This window comes from Crocodylus siamensis, chromosome 9 (genome assembly GCF_052110815.1).
Source record: "Crocodylus siamensis isolate JL-2025a chromosome 9, ASM5211081v1, whole genome shotgun sequence".
In the NCBI taxonomy this organism is placed as follows: Eukaryota; Metazoa; Chordata; order Crocodylia; family Crocodylidae; genus Crocodylus; species Crocodylus siamensis.
In genome coordinates, this window is record NC_143403.1 from 33,892,659 (window position 1) to 33,913,122 (window position 20,464).

The 20,464-nt window shown below is 44.2% G+C and overlaps 1 protein-coding gene across 10 annotated transcripts in view; it reads right to left on the bottom strand.

The window, feature by feature from the left end:
- NECAB2 (N-terminal EF-hand calcium binding protein 2) overlaps window positions 1–20,464 on the bottom strand; it is a 403,696-nt gene that overhangs the window by 125,862 nt on the left and 257,370 nt on the right. For all 10 annotated transcript variants that reach the window (XR_016444201.1, XR_016444200.1, XR_016444199.1 and 7 more), the window contains one exon: window positions 259–395. Coding sequence is in view for 6 of the 10 variants with exons in the window: in XM_090062952.1 (XP_089919078.1) it covers window positions 259–395 (137 nt within the window). In the remaining 4 variants the exon portion in view is untranslated. The remainder of the gene's footprint in view (window positions 1–258; window positions 396–20,464) is intronic.

A 20,464-nucleotide genomic window follows, 5' to 3' on the forward strand; every position in this document is an offset into this window, starting at 1 on the left:
TACAGAAAACAATTGGACAACTTACAAAAGCTGTAACATTATTTTCTGTCTCTACTTTGAATCACTTGCCCATTCAATCTGAAGTAAAAGGTGTTTGAGAAAGACAAAAATCACATGATCAAGATGCAGACAGAATTGATGAGCATTCACCCATCAGCACCAGGGATGCCAAAAAGTCTTGTTAAAGATCAGGCAAACATTAATTTATGAGAACAGCAATAAGCTGCAGAATGCAAGTGGCCCGAATATGTTACTAACCTGATCTGATTGGTTTGTTCATCAATGGCATCAACAGCACTCTCCACAGAGCTCAGCAGGGACTGGATCTGGTTGGCAGTCTCCTTCAGCAGGAATCGGGTCACAAACTGGTCCACATTGGTCCCTCTTTCATACACCTGAAAATGAACGGCACAGAGCTCTGTGATAGTGCCAGCCACTCTGGAAACTACATGCATCCCAGTGAAAAAGCTCTGTGATGTTTCTTGGCTCAGAACCCAGCACATGCAGGGCCATGGCCAGCAGCAATTTCCTCTACCGAAGAGGGCACCAAGCAACCAGAGAACCAATTGAGCTACTGTAGCACTGAGCCTGCAGTAGTCACCATGAGATGATTCTGTATGTACCTACTTTGCTGCCCTGGATGGGGAACAACTCTTGTGTATCCCCCCAGAAAAGCCTGATTCCATCATTTGCTCTATAAAGAGCAGAATACCTTCCTCTCCTACTTGCTAACTGGGACAGAGAGTAAGAAGATACACTGCAACTGTTATATTGTCACCCTGGGAAACAGACTAGTTTATCACAGTGCAAACAGATATTACTGGGAAATGGGTGATGCATAAGAATTGCTGACAAGGCATCATTTGAAAGCGTTGACTTTTTCAAATGGATGTGGGATAGTAATCTTGCTGCCCTTTTGGATAGTTATTTAGAGGCTTGCAGCAATATGCCATGGATCACTCCAATTTGACTCAGATCTATCCATATTAATTGGCATTTTCTCCCCCACACAGCAATTCATTAATCTCAGTGGCAGATCAGCAGTGTTGACAGTAAAAAGAGGGTTGTTGTAATATAAATATACCCCCCACTTTCAAAGAGGTTTCAATTCATCTGTATTAATTTTGTTGGCCTGACAAGCTATACAAGCTCTCAGCTGGGGATATAAATTACCCCATCCATTCCACCCCGATTCAAATTTAAACTCAAAATGGACCTCTGGTTTTCAGGGCCAGCTATCTTGTATGAGGGACTGAGTATGAGGTCATTATTTAATTGTTTGTGCATAGCTTCTTGTTTTTTCTGCTCCCCTTTCAATCTTCTCTCAGTAGACTGGTCAAGGATTTGGAAGCTCCACATCATCAGACACTTATACAGACCTCCAAGGGGCAAATGCTGGCCTCTTAAATAAATGTCAGCAACAGAGAAGCTGAATTGGTCAGGAGTTATCTCATTCATACACAGGGAATTTTATGCAGTGGAACCTTAACATTCATTAGAAATTGTCATCTTATAAATTTGGTAACTGCCATACTATTACCAATGAGGAGTCATAATCCATTACTGGCGATTATTTGTATTATGTTAGTTCTGAAAGACCCCAGCCAGGAAGAAATCCCCATTGTACTAGGCAACATACATGCATCTACAAATATATAACCCCCATGTCCTAGAAGACACAGGACTTGCTCTAAAGGTTCAATACCTGGGAGGATTCACTGAATTGATGCAAGTATGGCAAAAAATACTATTTCTCTAAGTCAAATTTTAGTAGGGTTTTTTTGCTTTGATGTTCTTTCCTTGTCCAGTATCTCCCGTACTTTTCTGTTAACTTTTCCTTAAGGCAAACAGGAAACCACACAAAGAACTAGGCTTGACTCAGAGTCCAAATTTGAGTAACTTCCAGGAGTGAATAAAAATCAGGTTCCAAGATGCTAAACACCACTGAAGAATCGCTGTCCCAGAGAAAAGCCTTAACAGATACATCATAGCCTAATACCCAAGCATCTGACAAACACAGGGGGAGCAAAGGTCAAAATCAGCTAATTAGCCATTCTTGTGACAAAAGGTCAAAATCAGCTATTCTTCTGTCTGATTTTTTAATGGTCTGTCTAAGTTCCACTTCGTCTTCCATGTAACCAGCTGGACTGCGATGCCGAGGTATTTTAGAACCTATCTGAGAAAAGCATCAAATCCAGCCACTTTATTAAAAGCAGCTACTAATTATAATGGGCACATTTGAACTGTTCTCACTACTGGATAAAAGGCAGATATGCCCACAGATGATGTTAGAAGCAGCAATGTCCTCAGCAGTCAGGAGGACAAATAGCTGCGGAAGCGGGCTTTTTGTTGGCTTCACTTATTCTTTTAGACAAATTGCAAACAAAGATGGATAGACAGATGCTCTCTCCTTTGCAGTCCCTGCAGTGCTCTATTCTATCACACCTTCTAGTCCATGCCTATGAGGAAAAAGACTGTAATATTCCACATACTCAATATACTGATAGTATCTCCATCCCACTTCAGTAGAAAGAGATAGTACAATCTTCCAGATGAATCAAGATCTGAGGCTTGTCTTCATAGGAGAATTTTAGCAGTCATATAGATATATCAGTTGTGATGGCCAGAACCAGAAGGGTTAACGAGCAACTTATAGCAAAAAGAAAGAAATTTGCTTTTTGAAGGTATCTGAAAATATTGGCTAAAATAGAACGTATGAAACTGCTTCCTGTAAATGTTTCCTGCCTGTCTGGAGTATAACCGTAAAGAATATATATAACTGTTTGTATCAGTCATGAGATAGACATAAGTTTTTAAAAAGTAGAACTAAAGTGAAACTGCAAACTTAGCTGATTTAAAAATTTTTTGCTTAGAGTCAGTAAAATTAATGAACCTAACCACAAGGTATAATTAACATAAGTGGGTTGACCTTTGGGTGGGAAATATGCTAATCTCAAACCCCAAAGTGATGTGGTGTGATTTGCTTATTGGGTAAACCCAAGCTTGGGCAGTAACCTATTATAATGATTTCTAACACCTTTTAACCCCATAGGGTAACAGCTATAGAATAAGATTGTGAGTGGCTTTAAAGCCAACAGATTAGCATAAACAGGATATAAAAGAACACACACATTAAGTGACCAGCAGGAAGGACAGAACAGAATGGTCATTGCACCTCTGATCTCTTACTTCTAGTGTGAGCCAGGACCAGATCCTGGCTGAGGGATCTTCCCTGGTATTTTCCTCCGACAGCGTGGATCGGGGACACCTGACTTCGCTGAATCAACTTGACATGTACCTGACACTGAGGGACTATCTATAAGTTGCTAACCACGTGGGAACTCTTTGTTCATTTGTCTGTCTGTGTTTATTATCAATGCCAGTTTTTAACATTTATTGATATGTCTATTAGCTTAACTTTTTTATAAACTGCTATATGTGTAAACTATATCTTTTGTTGTTATACATAAAATGCATTTTTATTGTCATAAGTTAAACTTGTTCTTGCTTCCCTCCCAACATCACCTCCTCAATCCCAAACCAAACAGCCCAGTGGCTGATACAGTTGCAGTACCCAGTCAGCCTGCAACTAAATTGATAAATTCATAGTGCCCAGCTGACCTGTGACAATCAGTATACATGCAGCCTTCCCTCTCCCCTCTTTGGACACTGGTAGAAAAGTAGCTTGTTTGGTTAAGTGTAAACATCCTTCCCAAAAGACATAAGGCAAATATACCAAAGCATTCTTATACCAACAGCAGCAGTGACATCAGGGGTTATATTAGCACATACGTTATTGGTTTACATCCACACGTGAGGTTAGGCATAAATAAAAAATCCCTCTACCTTTTCTTTATAAAGAAAGACTAGAGGAAACAGGATCACAGATGGAAAAAGACCTGACTCAGATAAAGGTGTGGCCTTTGTAGGAAATTCTTTTCATGATACCTCCAGTTATGCATAAACATGGTTCATATGAAACAGTAATTTGTTTCATTCATAACTACATGCTACTTTTGCTGTTACAAGGATAGGTACATGAGACACGTGCAGGGACATGTTTTTAGAAATAGCCTCATGTAACTACACAGCAAAAATAAGTATCTTATGTGAATATACAGTAGGGCTGTAAGAAGCTTCGAGTGCTGATTCGATTTGGAGGGGATTCAGACTGATTTGGTGGCCGAATCTCCAAATCTGAATCAAACTGGGAACCAATAAAAAGGTCTGAACTGAGTCAAGGCTCTCCAAATCAATTCGGAAAAATTTGGAGAGCTTTGACAATTTGGGCAGTCTCTGCCAGCTGCAGCAGGGAGCTGGAGCCAGATTTAGAGCCAGTAAGTAGGGGCTGGGGAAGGTGGACTGGGAAAGGGACCATGGGGGGACCCCTACCAGCCCCCACCCCTTGCCTGCCCCTCCATCCCACCCCACCTCACCCCCCGCCTGCTCTCCCAGCTTCCCCATGGTTGCCCCACCTGCCCCAGCTCCAGCCCTTTAAGAACACCTCAACCCCCACAAAAAAACCTGAACTCATCAGCTCCTGCAGCGGCCTCAGGGCTTCAAGGGGTTCATAGAAAAGCCCCCCATGTGGTGCAGGGCAGTGGCGGGCAGAAGGGATCACCCCCCACCAGGCAGGAACCAATGATTTCGGGGTTTTTTTGTTTTCTTAAAGGACTGGAGCTGGGGTGGGTGAGGCAGCCATGGGGGGGTGTTGGGAGAGCGAGGGAGGGGTCAGGGGACTCATGCAGAGCCCCCCCATGCAGCATGGGGAGTGGGTGAGCAGTGGGGATTACCCCTCTGCCCAGCAGCACCCAGTGATTTGGGGTTTTTTTTTCAAAGTGCCAGGAACTGGGGTGGACAGGGCAGACATTGCCGGGCTGGGAGAGTGAGCAGCAGCTGAATCTCTGAATCAGATTCAGCCAAATCACTGAATCGAATAACTGTTCCCTGAATCGGTCAATTCCAAAGCAAATACTAGCTGTTTCATACAGGTCTAATATACAGATGTGGTGATTGAACACAACTAGCGCACTAATGAATGCCATTATCATTAGACAGGCAATTGTAAAGTAGCAGCTCTAAAAATCTAGGCCACATGGCAGATAGAATCTGTTTCTTCACTATCCATTTGCTTTAAAGTTTCCCTGAAGAGGGAAGGAAGTTCTCTTTCAGTTTGATGGCTCACTGGGCTAACACGGCTCATGCACATGAAGGGGTAATGTGGCCAACACCACATCTGGCTGCCTTTGTCTCTCTGACCTGATACTTTTACAGCAGAGTCAACTGGGGGTAGCCTCTGGCATAAGCCCAGAGCAGGGCTTGAGCTCACACCCCAGCAGTAACACCTTATCCACTGTGCCACATTGCTTTTAGCCCTAATGAAACAGGACAGCATATCCAAAAGTGCTCATAGATATTTGGAGTTTTTTCTTTTAAGTGATTCATATATGCAACATGAAGGAGCTCAGGGAAGATTATACTTAAGCAAACAGCTTCACATATCATTAATTTTAAAACTGACTGTACTTCAAAAGTAGCTATTATCCAGGGCTTAAATATGTTTTTATTATGATTTTTATGTTAAGATATTAGCATTTTGGTTAGCGTTACTGATCTGTTAAGAATATTTCAAACACCAGTACACTATTTACATTCTATAGCACTGAAGAATAAAGATAATCTTCTACTAGGTCACCTGGTAGCCATTTAAATAACAAATTCAACAGAAGAAACGGACTACCAGGGGACTGGGCAGAAAGGAAACAAGGTATTCTGCCTTTAGGCTGCTACCTTGTTCCTAAACTATATCAGTCATATCAGAGGCATTGCAATATAAGGGCTTGCTCACTTTATCCCCCAGTAAACAAATAGCTCCACCATAAATACTTATCATCGTTTGGCACTCTGTCTCAGCATCAAGAATTAAGAACATAAGAATTGCCTTTACTGGGCCAGACTGTAGTATCCTGTGTCATGAAGTTCCTCCTGAGTCTGGCCTTGCTGCCCATCTACAAGATCAAGAAGGAGGCTCTGGCTGGGAGGAACCCTGGCAAGTGTGGGGCTGTCTTCCTGTCACTCCTTCATTCACATCTCTGGGTAGAGTTTCATTGGTCAGTGTCCACTGGCTCCCTTGACCTATTCAGGAGGCAGTGGGCACTGGCCTATGTGGTTGGCATGGGATCCCTTGTTTTGAACCTGTAACTCTCACACCCATTCCTGTTTTCTTTTTTATTTGTCCCAAGCAATCAGCTGATGTGTCCCCATTGGCCTCCCTTATTAAGGGAGGCTTGTAAGTAGTTCATGATAGGCCTTAGCCTGTGATCTTATGGCACTTCAAATAGGACTGTGTAACACAGCAGCAGACAGTGGATGCTGACATGGAGCATGAACTGGGTATGGCCATGGTTTTTCCCCTGTTCCTCTCTCACTTGCGGCCTCCAGAATTTAAGGTTTAGAAAGTTCTGATTTAGAGGCTGTATCCCTAACTCCCGTGCTCAATAGCTACTGATGCCCTTTTCCTTCAAGCATTTGTCCAGTCAGTTTTGAACACTCATGGACCTGATGTTTTAAACTGTCCTCCCATCCACAGAGATGGCTGGCCCCTCTCAAAGACAAAACTTTCAGGACAGTGTGGAAAACCTAAGCTCGTATTTCTCTCAGCCATGCTTTATCCATCAGGTAGAGGCTGTCACTCACCAGGATTTTCAGTTCATTAGCTTCCACCTGTTCTGCAATCATGCAAATGAATGCAGAGCAGGTAAAAGCTAGTGAATGAAATAAGATGAGTTTAAATCCCTGAGTGAGATTTCCTATCCCTGGTGTCCCCCTTTGCAAATCATTCTCATCGTGATGGTGGATAACAGTCCATTGTACTTACATAATCCCTAAATATTTGATTTTACCTGAATATTTGAGCTAGTTTAAGTCTCTCACTAGCCTGCTGTCTGGTTTTTAAAGCTGTCCTCACTGTAAAATGGGGACTCTTTATTTTTTTGTAGTGGATTAACTAACATACATGCACTATTCTGCTCTGAAGTCTAGTAGAAACAAGGCTGTATAGTTTTTAGTGTCAGTTAACTAGGCAATGTCAATGTTACACCTCCTCTCACAGTTGACCTTGACTGTTTTATCTCACTGAAATGCTGCAATGCAGTGCTGCCACTAAGACTACATAGCAGTATGGTTCATTTACACTGGTTATGTCACAGTAAAGATGCACCCTTTTTGGCAAAGAAGAAAACACCCACCTATCAAACAAACCCCTATAACTTGTAAGAATCTATATTCTAGATTCTCTGATGCCCCTTTCCGTTATTGCTACTACTCTAGTAACACCACAGGTATTTGTATTACTGCAGCACCTAAAAGCCTGATCCAGTCCCATTGTGCTAACTGTTGCATGAAGACAAAGTAATCAGCAGTCCCTGTCTTGAAAGCTTAGGCTGTTTAGATAAGAGGCAGGGAGGAAAAGCTCAGGCACACTGAGATGACATGACTTACCCAAGGTTACATGGCAATTTGTTGTAGAGTCAGCAATAGACTTCAGATCTCCTGACATCCAGTGCAGACCAGGGCAGACAGGTGCCTTATCCACTACCTCATACTGCCGCTCATTTTAATTCCTTCCCTGCCAGTTTATGATTAGGAGGGAGACGCATGGAAAACTATGTTACTGTCAGGAAAAGTTATGAAAGAAAAACCAAGTCTTGCATTTAAATTTGAAAAGGGCAAGACTCTGGGTTTAGGACATAGCTTCAGAGGTACATCTCATAGTTGAGAACACCTTTCCCTTTGAAGTCTTATTTAGACGTCCTTCCAGAGCTTGGTGCAAAGAGACACAGAAGAGATCACTAAACTAAGATGGAAAGTATTCCAGAGATGTGGGTTCTTGACAGAGACAGTCTTCTCTAGACATCTTTGTGGTGTAGTCACCAGCTCGTCATTCTATCTGTGTTCCCAAAACAGAATTAAAGATAGTTCTTTATTTGAACCAGTCCAACATATGGGTTACACTTCAGCAGGGATTATGCATACTTTCAGAATCTCAGGTAATTTTACAATGTTCCCAGATGACAGATGCAACAGTAACAGATATTTTCACTGGCTCTCTGCAACACAATTTGAAGTCAGTTCTTTTGAGGGAAAATTCTGTGCACTAAGACACCATCTATTTAGGCTGGGGTTTCCAAAGCTATCAGAAGATTTGGATGCGCAAGTCATATAAAAGTAACTGGAACGATGTTCAGATCCTCTATGTGTCTATGAACATTTCAGCCTTATTTTTCATCTAAGAGATGTCACTGGGTGCGTCTACATGTGCTATTAATTCACAGCAAGCTTACTCTGAATCACATCTACATGCGGTACCTGTTGAGAGCAGATTTGCTCCCAATGGAAGCAGCACAGTACAGGGCTGTTCCTACCCTGCTCTAGCTCCCTGCAAGGGGGAGCTCCAGGCTCCCTCTGGTGCTAGCTTAGGGGCTGGCAAGGGGCATGGGGCTGGTCCCAGTGGCTATGGGGCCAGGAGAGCTCCGCCGCCTGCAGTGTCAGTTCTCCTGGGGTCCTGGGGCACACTGGGAGGGGTCCTGATGTACACTGAGACAGGAGAGAGCTGCCCCTGCAGTGGGCAGAACTCTTTTGGCCCTGCACCCTTTGGGGGACACAGCTGCCAGCAAGCCCCCTGCTGGGCAGAGTTCACTGGGAGCTATCCTGGGTGTGGGGCAGTTGCTGGCGAGCTTTCTGCCAGGCAGGGGAGGGGCACAGAGCTTGCCAGCAGCTGCCCTGCTTGGCACAGAGTTGGCTGCTCCAGGGAGTGGGCAGGCGCTGAGAATCCAGGTCCTACCTATCCCCAACAGCAGCTCCACAGCATACCAAACTGGCTGCTCTGGGGAGCAGCTGGGTCATGGGCCTGAGCATGGTGTGGAGCTGCTCTGAGGGACAGGTGAGGTTGGGTTTCCAGTCCCCTCTTGCTCTCTGGAGCTGCCAGCTCTGCTCTGGGAGCTGAGAGCTCCCCAGTTCCAGCGGTGATAGGCTCCCAGCTCCTCAGTTGACCAGTACCAGGACCAGGGACAGAGAGCTCCTTGTCAGTTTACAACCTGTATTTGCAGGTAGTAGCTAACTGCATAGTAGACTAATTTATTGCATAGTAAATGGTGTGCATGTGTAGACAGTGATGCAGACAAACCCACTGAGAACTTATCTTATATTCTATCTCATGAACACACAAATCTAACAAATTATACTGAATAGACATTACAGGAAGTACATAAATGTGAGGCAGCACACAGCAGTAGTAACATTAATGAAGTGAAGTTTCTGTCCCTTAACAACAAAACTGACCCTAATTTTGAAGGGTTTATTCAATTAAGCATCCTCTCCTGTATGAATGTTAGGCTGAGAGGCCATAGTCATTCTTTAAATACACCATCCAATTTAAAATAAAACCACAGATGCATATTTTCTTAGTCTGCTGTTAACAGACAGTACACTTTCCTTTTGAGATCTTTTCTTTTGATCTCCTCTGATCACTTTGTCCTTTAAACTATCCATCCTTTTACCTTATGCCTATTTGGACCAGGACGATGCATCTGAATCCAAGATCACCAAATGGCAAAACTGTTCGCTCTTGACAAGCTTCCAAGACCCTTTTGTTTTAACAGCAGCATTTTATAATTGAGGTAAGGTTATATCAGACATCTGTTCTCCTGTTTTGATCCACACTCCATGAAGACCCCATCCTTAAACTTCCCGCCTTAAACTTCCTGCCTTATTAAATATGATTTGGTAACTAACCGATACGTAATTTGTTTTCCTGTACAAAGAGTCATCACAGCTTTTGTCAAGGTTAAACTGAATTTGAAACACCATAATGTTAATTTAAAATATTGTGGCTAACCATATGGACAAATAAGACTTTTAAACCATGTGAAAAGTTGGCGTACTAGGAGTACAAAAACACTGCAGACAGATAATACACTCTGAAGCAGATTTATGCAGTGGCATATTTAGTCCTGGATGAATCAGTGGTAAATATATACCATTCTAAACCACATTAGAACATACTAGCTGTCTGTCCATGGTCTAAACAATATTGTCTCAATGACTATTAACTACCTTGCAGCTGAAAACTTCCTATTTCTAATTTTCAAAGTACTGCATTTACCTGAATCCAAGATGACCCTGAATTTAAGACGACCCCTAGTAATTAGATTCAATAAGTGGAAAATTTACAACTATCTTATAATTTTCCATGTATAGACTCTAATTATTGCAGAGTTGACTTAAACGTATCCATCCCAACTGCTGCAGCAGGGAAAGCAGTGGCAGGGGGGCAGGCAGTGGGAAGGGAGCCAATGGAACAGGAAATGGGGGTGAGCAGTATGTAGAGGTCAAGCAGCTTTCCCCCTTCTATCACCCCCACCACTTGCACCCTGCTGCCTGGCCCCCCCACATCTTGGATTTACTGCCCTCCCTTCCCCACCATCTTCCCCTCTCCCCTGCCCCTAGCAGCCAGTGCTATTGGACTAGGTTGGGGCCATGCTCCATGTTCCAGGCTAGTGTAGGGACAGAGCCTGCCAGCACCAATTCAAGGGTAAGTGTTGGGAGGGGGGTAGGCAGAAGATTCATAGATGTTAGGGCTGGAAGGGACATCAACAGATCATCTAGTTCACCCCCTGCATAGGCAGGAAAGTGTGCTGGATGTGGAAGAGGGGGCAGGAGACCCAAAGGTGCAGGAGGGAAAGGGGAGGAGGAAGCAGCTGCAGTTCCAGCGCTGATCCTAGGTTGGGTCTGGAGCCATAGCAGGTGCCTGCCCTTTCAATGCCTCACACTCAATTCCAAGACAAGGGGTCTTTTTTCCCCATGTTAAATGGGGGAGGGGTTGGAAGCACCTGGAATAAAGTAAATCTTTCCACACTCAGATAGGTCATGGCTCTGCAGTAATGAGTAGACATGTGCAAAGCCTGCCCTATTTTATTTGGATTTGGATTCAGCCGGAATCAGGGACAGTGATTCAATTAATTGATGTGGATCACTGTCCCTGTTTCAATTCGGCTGAATCTGAAGATTCGATATTGATTCAGAGAATCAGCAATTTGGACATAGACAAAGTTTTTTCTACATACCTTGAGGCAGCAGGTGCGGTTCATGATTGCTGTGATGCTGGGACACATGGAGTGTCCCACAGGAGTGTGGGGGGGGGCCCTCCATGCGCTCGGCGGTGAAAACGGTTCTTCTGGGGAGCACCCTGGGGGCACCCTGGGTGCCTCCCTGAGACCCAAGAGGCACCAGTCACTGATCTGGGAGGGTGCAGGGGACACCCCCGGTGCTCCCCAGCAGACCTGGAAATGGACTGGAAGTGCTTCTGGTCCACTTCTGGGTCTGCCGCCGAGCACACTGGGGAGCCCCCCATGCTTCTGTGGGATGCTCCATGTGCCCCAGCACTGCAGCACTCATGAGCCCCTGCTACCTAGAGGTATGTAGAAAAAACATTTAAAGCTGTGGCTATGTCCAAATCACCGAATCTTTCTGAATGTCTCCAAATCGATTCAGAGGGTTCTGATTTGATTTGGAGAGATTAAAGGGTCCTTTGATTGGATCTGGATTCAGAGATTCAGCCACTGAATTGGGCCAAATCTCCACCAAATTGAATCAGGGACCAAAGCTTTGCACAGCACTAGTAATGAACATAATTTTCAGGGGGAACCATTGAATATTATTGTTAATTTTTATCATCTAAAGGACCCAACCTTTGGTGGTAGGTAGTAAGTTGGGTTGCCTAGCTGATGTGAGCAGGACAGTATTTCAGAATTTATAATCAATACGGACAAAACAAACCCATGTCTTACCCAGAAGATAGTTCTTCCTTTACATGCACCCCTGGTAAGTGTGCCATAGCAAGAAGTCCTCTGAATTCCCCACATTTGAACAACACACTTGAAACATCTGAACCTGGAGTGTTTCTCTGATCAGAGTCATAAACTTTATATAAAAAATGATTGCCATACAGTGACATTTTCAAGTAAGAAACAATCTCCGAAAGGATCCTGACTTTTTAGGAAGTTACAATTTTTTTTTTCATGCAAATACAGAATAACTTTATTATAATAAACCCATCTTATTATAATATACCCCATTTCCAATAGCAGGAAATGACTTTATTATTGTTGTTATGCTTTTTATGTCATCATTACAACTAATCCTATTATAGTAAATACCCTCTTTAAATTAAGTTTTCCCCTGGTCCCATGGGGGTTTACCATATGATGTTGTATTGGATCTTGTATCTTACACAAATAAAAGAGAAGTTCAGATAATACAGACTCTCTATCAGAGATATCCTTCACTAGAATACTGTTTACAGTTTACCATGAAGGTTTTTTAAAGAAAATATTTTGCTATTCTTCCTGGCTGTACCAACACATTTTGTTCTTAACAGAGATTAAAGCAAATCCAGTCTTTTGGAGGAAAACACTCCTGGGTTTTATCTGTCTGACATATTCCTAATCTTAGGGATTTTCTCGTTAAGAAAACATTTCTTTAGCAAAGAAATAAAAAAGTACATTGCACCGATGTGTGTCTGATTTGAAGCCATTCAGACTAAAAGAAAGATTCCTACCATCTTGAATGGGTTTTGGATTATGCATATAGCACTTGACATTTTCTAAAACGTGTATAGCTTTCAGGTTTCTCTCTATTATTTGCATTAGAAAAAGCAGCCAGAGGCAGCAATCAAAATCAGGGCCTTGATATGGTAAGTGCTGTACATACATATGGAGAGTGATGTCTATTTAAATAGTAAAATCCTTGGCAGGAGCTAAGGGGGAGATAAAGGCCTTGTCTACACTAGGCTCTTTCTGCCACCAGAGCATGTTCCCATCAAAATAATTTCACTATACAGCAGTTGTGCTGGCATGGGAGAAATGCAGGTTGGGAAGGCACTAGCTGCTGAAGGAACTGTGGCAGCCAGCAAAAGGTGCTGGTGTATCTCTGTTTGCCTTCTGCCAGCTGTTGGGTGGTAGCAGAAGACTTTTTTCTGTTGGAGAGGTGGTGTCATTCTGCCAACAGAAAGAATGGTTTGGCCTTCACATGGAATCTATACATGTTCTACCAATCCTCGCAGTCTCATTGGTAGAACATGTATGGTCTAATTATGTAGAGTAGGCTGGGCACATGAGGCAAGTTGTCCAACATCACACAGGAGGTCAGTAGCAGAGACAGAAATAGAACTGATGTCTTCTCAGCAATATCCAGCAGACCATGGGGTCTCTGAAATAGGTTAGGTTATATTTATACTCTGCTTCTTTTAAGAGATGCCAGCTTTCATTAGTTTGTGCAACATTCAAAATTCCATTATTTGAAGAAATATTTAGATACCGCCACGATGAGAACAGTAAAAGAGAAAATACCCAGAAATATTGACAAGGCCTCAATGGGGGCCACAAGCATATGTGGTTTGTGGCACTGGCACTGCAAACTGCACATGCTGTACATGCAGGTGTTCACCACACTGCTAATTTGCAGCACACCAGGTTTTTTGGACAAAGAGAGATCCCGGTATCAAAAAACCTGTACCAGAAACAAGTGGGGTGGTCCACATGGTGGCAGTGTGCATCACCTGAAACTAAGGACTGAAACTAAGTCCTGGCTGGCCAGAGCCTTGCTCCAGTTGCCAGTCAGGCTCTGCATGCCTAGATCACCACTGTTTGAGCCCCAGGAGGCTCCCAGGACCCCAGGTAAGGATGCTGGTGTCAGCTCAGGTGCTGGCCCCAGCTTCCCCTACCCCACCTGGGGCAACTTGCCACACGCCATAACGTACATGTAGGGGTACTATCTGGGGACAACTAGCAGCAGTGGGACATGCCCAATTTGTTTTTCAAGGTGTAAATAAAACACTATAAGGAAACAGCAACATAGGACACAGACAGAAGTGCAGCTCCCCACTGTAACTGAAAATGCTTTGCAGAAAGAGTTTTGAGTTACAAGGAACCCTTGAAAAAAACAGAAATTCACTGTTGGTTTCAGGGAGGAGGGGAATCTAGCTTCTGGCTGCCAACCTTTAGCCAGTTTCCCCTAGTAATGACCCCTCCTCCCTGTCAGTCTGTTGCTGTCTTTAAAATGGGAGGGGGAGGCTCCAATATACCTGCCCTACTCTCCAGTGCTGGCTGAAAACCCCCCAGACTGAACTCCCTCCACTCCCTTCCCCTCCTCATCCTATTCTGAAAACAGCTCGAGACTGGCAAGAAGTGCAGACACAAGTTCCAGAAGATGCTCCGTTTCAAAATGTCTTCACCTGACTCCTCATGCAATGAGGAGTCAGATTTTCACCCAATTGGTCATTTTTGAAGCAGTCAGCAGCTATGCACTTGTGTTTGGTCATGGCTCTAAGCCACCTTCTGGGGCCAGATTGGCCAAAAAAATTGTCACTCCTCTCTCTGCCCATATTTCTCACAGAAATTATGCTCCATATCTTTACTGTTTTCTTAAATAACAGGCTAAAGTCAAGGGATAGAGGCAAAGAAAATGGAACCCTGAACTTCTGGTATTTATTTATTTATTAGATGTATATGCCTGCTTTCTGCTTACAATAAGAGGAAAATAACTAACAAATGCAGATAGAGTATTAAAATGAGATATTAAACAACATCTCTCTAAACAACATACTCACAGCTCTTCTAGTGATTTGCTCTATCAGGTTGGGTTAGTGATTTAACTTGGGGATGGTAATAGTAAAAACCTATCTAGAAAAGGTGTTTCAAGGTATAATTTATCATTGGACAAAAGACACCACTGAATACAAAACCCCAAGTTTACAATGAATAAACAGCTCTGCAAACACCCTAGCTTTTTCCCTACCTATTAAAATATACTAATCTAATGTATTGCACGAAAACAATTTTCATTTCTTTGCATTTTATTTTGAGATGTAAAACTCATTCAACTTGATTTTAGAGCTGTTTAATAACAATTAACACTACTTTCAATAAGAAAACAGTATGCCAAAAAACCCACCTTTGATCCAACTGGGATAGGTTTATTATAATACTTTCAATGAACCTGTATAGATTAAGCTGGAGATCTCTGGTACATCTCATGTTCTCAACAGATAAGGCATAAAATGGGTTTTCACAGGGGAGGAAGACTCTGCAGACATCCCAAGCTTGTTGTACTATGTAGAGCTTTTCAGAAGTAACTGGTTTGCTATCAGCTTGAAGGAACTGGTTCATATAATTGAATGTGTCATTTCCAGATGCTGTCAGCTATTTCCCCAGGCACATTACCAAACAAAAGCAAAGATAGAATGATAGGTGGAAAGAGTTGAGAAGTGTGTTTGAGTTTGTGACCTGGTACTTGCACCGGATGCATTAATTAGGAGTTATGGCAGTAGGTATAAACAACAAGTAATAATAACAGTAGCAGTAGTAAAACATTTTGTCTTGTTGGATCTAAAACAAAGTTTTGCTACAGCTGATCAGCACCTCACTGCAATCCAAAAAGAGGAAAAAATTCTTTGCTGATACTTTTCCCATTAGAATTTGTTTATTTCCACCAAAGGAGAAAGAAGATCACATTGGAAAACTTCAAGGCTGCCTTAAGCAATTTACAATGGGGAGTGAGCTGTTTTATCAAACAGGACTTGAATATTTGCAGAGGGAACCTTCCTCTGTTCTGCATGTTGGCTCAGTTACAAACACTTTGTATGCTGCAAGTAATTAAAGCATACCAGCTGGCTGGCCAGAATAAAGATAACTAAAACATGCCAGATCCTGGGCCAGAGTTAGTCTCTTTTGGCCCAGAAGAAAAAAGAAACCAACACCTGCTACGGCAGCCATTCTTTCTTTTCCACAGAGGTGGCCGTTAGCAGCTCATACGCAGCATGACAAATGCTTGACCACAGAACTAAATTTATTCAAGGTCTCTTTAGACTCCCTCTACCACTATGCCTTCATCTTAACTGATTAAAGTGGACATATGCTTTCAAAAAAGGATACTGCTACACTGGAAAATTACAATGGTTTGAAATAAGAGATAATCATTGTGAATGATAAAATAGCCTCCTGTCTCAATAAATAGCTTTACCTGAGAAATTGTTTCCTGCAGGCTCTAATGCAGAAATCCCACTAAAACTTAATTTCATTCATAGATTCATAGATGTAGGGCCAGAAGGGACCTTGTAGATCTTCTAGTCTGACCCCCTGCCCTGGGGGCAGGAGAGAAAACTGGGCTCAAATGACCCCAGCCAGGTAAATGTCAAGCCTCCTCTTAAAGACCCCCAGGGTAGGAGCCATCACCACTTCCCTTGGAAGTTGGTTCCAGATCCTAGCCGCCCTGTCTGTGAAGTAGTGCCTTTGGATGTCTAGTCTAAACCTACTCTCTAGCAAATTATGGCCGTTATTCCTTGTTACTCCGGGAGGCGCCTGGGGGAACAAGGTCTCTCCCAAACTCTGCTGGTCCCCCCTAGTAAGTTTATAGATGGCCACCAGGTCCCCCCTCAGCCTTCACTTGCGAAGGCTGAACAGGTTAAGGTCCCATAGCCTCTCTTCATAGGGTCTTCCCTGCTGTTCGTGGATCATGTGAGTGGCCCTCCTCTGGACCCTCTCAATGTTGTCCACATCCCTCCTGAAGTGCGGCGCCCAGAACTGGATGCAGTACTCCAGCTGCGGCCTGATGAGTGTTGCACAGAGGGGGAGGATCACCTCCTTGGCCCTGCTTGTGATGCATCTGTGGATGCAGGACAACGTACGGTTAGCCCTACTAACCGTGTTTTCGTATTGTTGGCCCATGTTCATACTGGCGTCAGTAATGACTTCAAGATCTCTTTCTGCCACCGTGCTTTTGAGAAGGGAGTTCCCCAGCCTATAGGTATGCTGCTGATTCCTACTGCCTGAGTACAGCACCCTGCTCTTGTCAGTACTTAATCCCATTCTATTTTCATTTGCCCACCCCTGTAACCTGTCCAGGTCCTGCTGTAATCTGTCCTTCCCTTCTAGCGTGCCCACCTCACCACAAATCTTGGTGTCGTCTGCGAATTTAAACAGGCTGCTCTTCACCCCATCATCCAAGTCGCTAATAAAGAAATTGAACAGTGCAGACCCAAGGACCGAGCCCTGGGGGACACCACTGCCCATTTTCCTCCAGGTCAAAAATGATCCGTCCACCATGATCCCTCAGCCAATTAGCAATCCACCTCATTGTAGGCATCAGTGCCACAGTCACATAGCTTTTTAATGAGAATGGGGTGGGAGACAGTGTCAAAGGCCTTCCTGAAGTCCAGAAACACTATCCACTGCAACATCTGCAGCCAGCGATTTTGTGACCTGATTGTAGAAGACAATCAGGTTGGTCTGACAGGACCTGCCCCTAATGAAACCATGCTGGTTGGCCTTCAGCATCATCCCCCTGCTGGCCCATCACAGATATGCTCCTTGATAATCTTCTCAAACAGCTTCCCCAGAATTGAAGTAAGACTAACGGGCCTATAGTCTACCAGGTCCTCCCTCTTCCCAGTAAAGATGGGGACCCTACTGGCCCTCTTCCAGTCATCTGGCACCTGGCCAGAGCACCATAAGTGCTTGTAAAGCTGTGCCAGGGGCCCCGTGATAACCCCTGCCAATTCCCTCAACACCCTGGGTGGAGAGCATCTGGACCTGCTGATTTGAACACATCCGGCCCCTCCAGAAGTTCTCTAACATGGTCCTCCCTGACCCTAGGCTTGGCAGAGTTTCTCCCGAGTCCATCCTGAATCTTGGTAGGGGAGTCCTGCACAAGAAAATAGAGGCAAAGAAATTGTTAAAGAGATCTGCTTTCTTCTCTGATGTGACCACCAGATTGCCAAGCATATCCTGCAGAAGCCCAACATTACCCAGGGCCTTCATTCTCCCTATGCATTTAAAAAAAGGACTTTTTATTATCCTTGATGCTAGCCCTAGTTCCGTATCTGCCTTAGCTTTCCTAACAGCCCCCCTACAGACCCGAGTGGTGGAGGTATACTTCTGTTTGGTGTTAGCCCCTCCCTTCCACTAGGTGTATGCCATCTTTTTGGCAATCAGGCATTCACAAATGCCCTTGGTGAGCCAGGGGGGCTTTTGGGTACTTTTGCCCCCTTTGCTTCTCATTGGGATTGTCACCCCTTAGGCTCTGATTATCATCTCCTTATGGAATGACCACTCATCATCTTGGGTACCCAGTCCCACTACTCTCCAGGACCCTAATGCCTCCCCCACTAATCACCTCAGCTCATTGAAGTTGGCCTACTTGAAGTGTAAGGCTACTGCCTTGCTGCAGGCCCTTGACACCCTGCGCTGGATGGTGAATTCCAGCAAGTGATGATCGCTATCGCCCAGGTGGTTGAGGACCTGGACATCACCTGTGGCTAGGACCAGGTCCAGCAGGGCATTCCCCCTGGTAGGACTGTGTACCGCTTGGGTTAAGTGGAGGTCCTGTATTTCAGGCAGGAACCTCCGTGAGCGGTCAAACCTGGCTGACTGCTCCTCCTAGCAGATGTCCAGGTAATTTAGATCACCCATGACAACTACATCCCTTGCCTTAAGTTCCTCTGCAAGCTGACCCAAGGATTTGCGGCTCTTCCCCTTGGTTGGGAGGTCTGTAGTAGACCCCCACTGTTAAGTCCCATTATTTCTTTCTGAACAAGAAAGACCCCTGAATATCCTTGGATTAGAAAGAGGAGGCAAAATCTAGAATCTCTGAAAATATAAAGCAGGTCTCAAACAGAAGTAGTATAAAATATTCCACTGTTCTTTGGTTAAAAATAATACTGACTCTGCTTTCAGCTATACTCAGACTGTTTTCATCCAAAAAGGGGAGCATGAAGCCTTTGTGAAAGAAGATCAGTTATTCATGTTTTAAAAGAGTATGACCTTGCTTTGTTAAAGTTAAAATAAAGTTTTAATTGAAGCAAGATCAAGATGCGAGTGAACAAAGCTGAGTCTTGCACAGTGGAAACAGAAGATTTCAAAATCCCCCAAACACTCTCAATATCCCCTGCACTTCAGAAAATGTGTTTCTGTTTAAAGTACTGGATATCTCTTCCCTCCAGTACAATATTCCAATTTCATACCAAGCCACTAGACATTAGGGCTAAGTACAGATGTTCAAAAAGCCCCTGGCAGAAGTGCTATAACTATTGCACATTACTTAAAGTGCTATAAATCTGAGCAGGAGGATGCCTATAGTGGATGCTTGTTTGTGTTCTACTTAGAATGCGTCGGAGCAGACTCAATCAATCGAGTCTGCTCCACATTGTAATTAGAACACTTCAGCGTCACCTCACTGTCACGTGTAAGGTAGCTCCCTGCTGTGTGGACCCAGCCTGGACCCTCCTTACCCCTGAGACCCCAGCCAGCAAGCCGTGTGTGTGTGTGGGGGGGAGTAGTGGCAGGGGGTCTCCTCCCCCGCCCCCCCAGTGTGGAAAAAAGCTGGTCTGGGCAGCCCTGTGCTGCAGCTCCTGGCTGCAGCTATTAAGAGACTGGGGTGGGGAGAGCAGGGGAACCTCCTGCCATGTGTATTTGCCCAAGCCTCCCTCAGGACCCTAGACAGCAAGCTATGGGAGGTCCCATATGGTGGGAGGCCTCCCTTTCCCCACACACCCCAGTATGAGCCTTCTGACAATGGCAGCCAGAAGCTGCAACACAGGGCTACCTGGCCTGGCTTTTCACCACACCATGAATTGGGGCTAGGGGGGAAACAGAGCCTCTCTGCTGCATGGACCTGGCCTGGCCCCCACCAAGACTCAAGTCCACAAGCTTGAGGGGGATTCCCACCTCAACCTGGGTGCAAAGGGATGAGATGGAGCCTTTTTTGCCTCCTTTCTGTGATAGTCTGGGGGTGGGGTGGACTGGTGCTTGCCCAGAGCAGATGAGCACTAGCAGAGGCTAGCAAGCCCCCCAGCAAGGGGCTCCTGGGATGGTGGCATAATGCCACCTACATTGAAGTGTGATGGATGTGGTACAGATGTTCAAAAAAGTGCTTTAACCTAAAGCGCTTTAGTCTAATATCACATCCATTGAGGGTTAACTTAGAGCAGGATCTACCTTTTCTTAAGTGTTTTAAGTGCCCTGAACATCTGTTCAGTTACAGCTTTACACGACTTTCTTCCTGCTTAATGGATGTTAAGTGTAACATCCATACTTAGCTTAGGTTCTATGTGTGTGGCCATACATTTAAGATGAGGTTTGCAAAATTTTCAGGTGAAAAATGCACGTACAGGTTCTGATTCTTCTCTCTTATGTCAACTAATCAGTCCAATACTCTGACACTTATTTTGCGTATATAATTACAAACACAAACTTCATGTGAAATAGCCCTTGGTGCAAAATGCTTGTGACTAAGAATAATTAGTCATTTAAGCAAAATATATATTCAGGCAATTGTGTAGCTAAAGATTTTGGAAAAAAATCAGATAGTACCTGGATGTCTCACTCTTTCTGCAGTGCCATTAGGGTTGAGA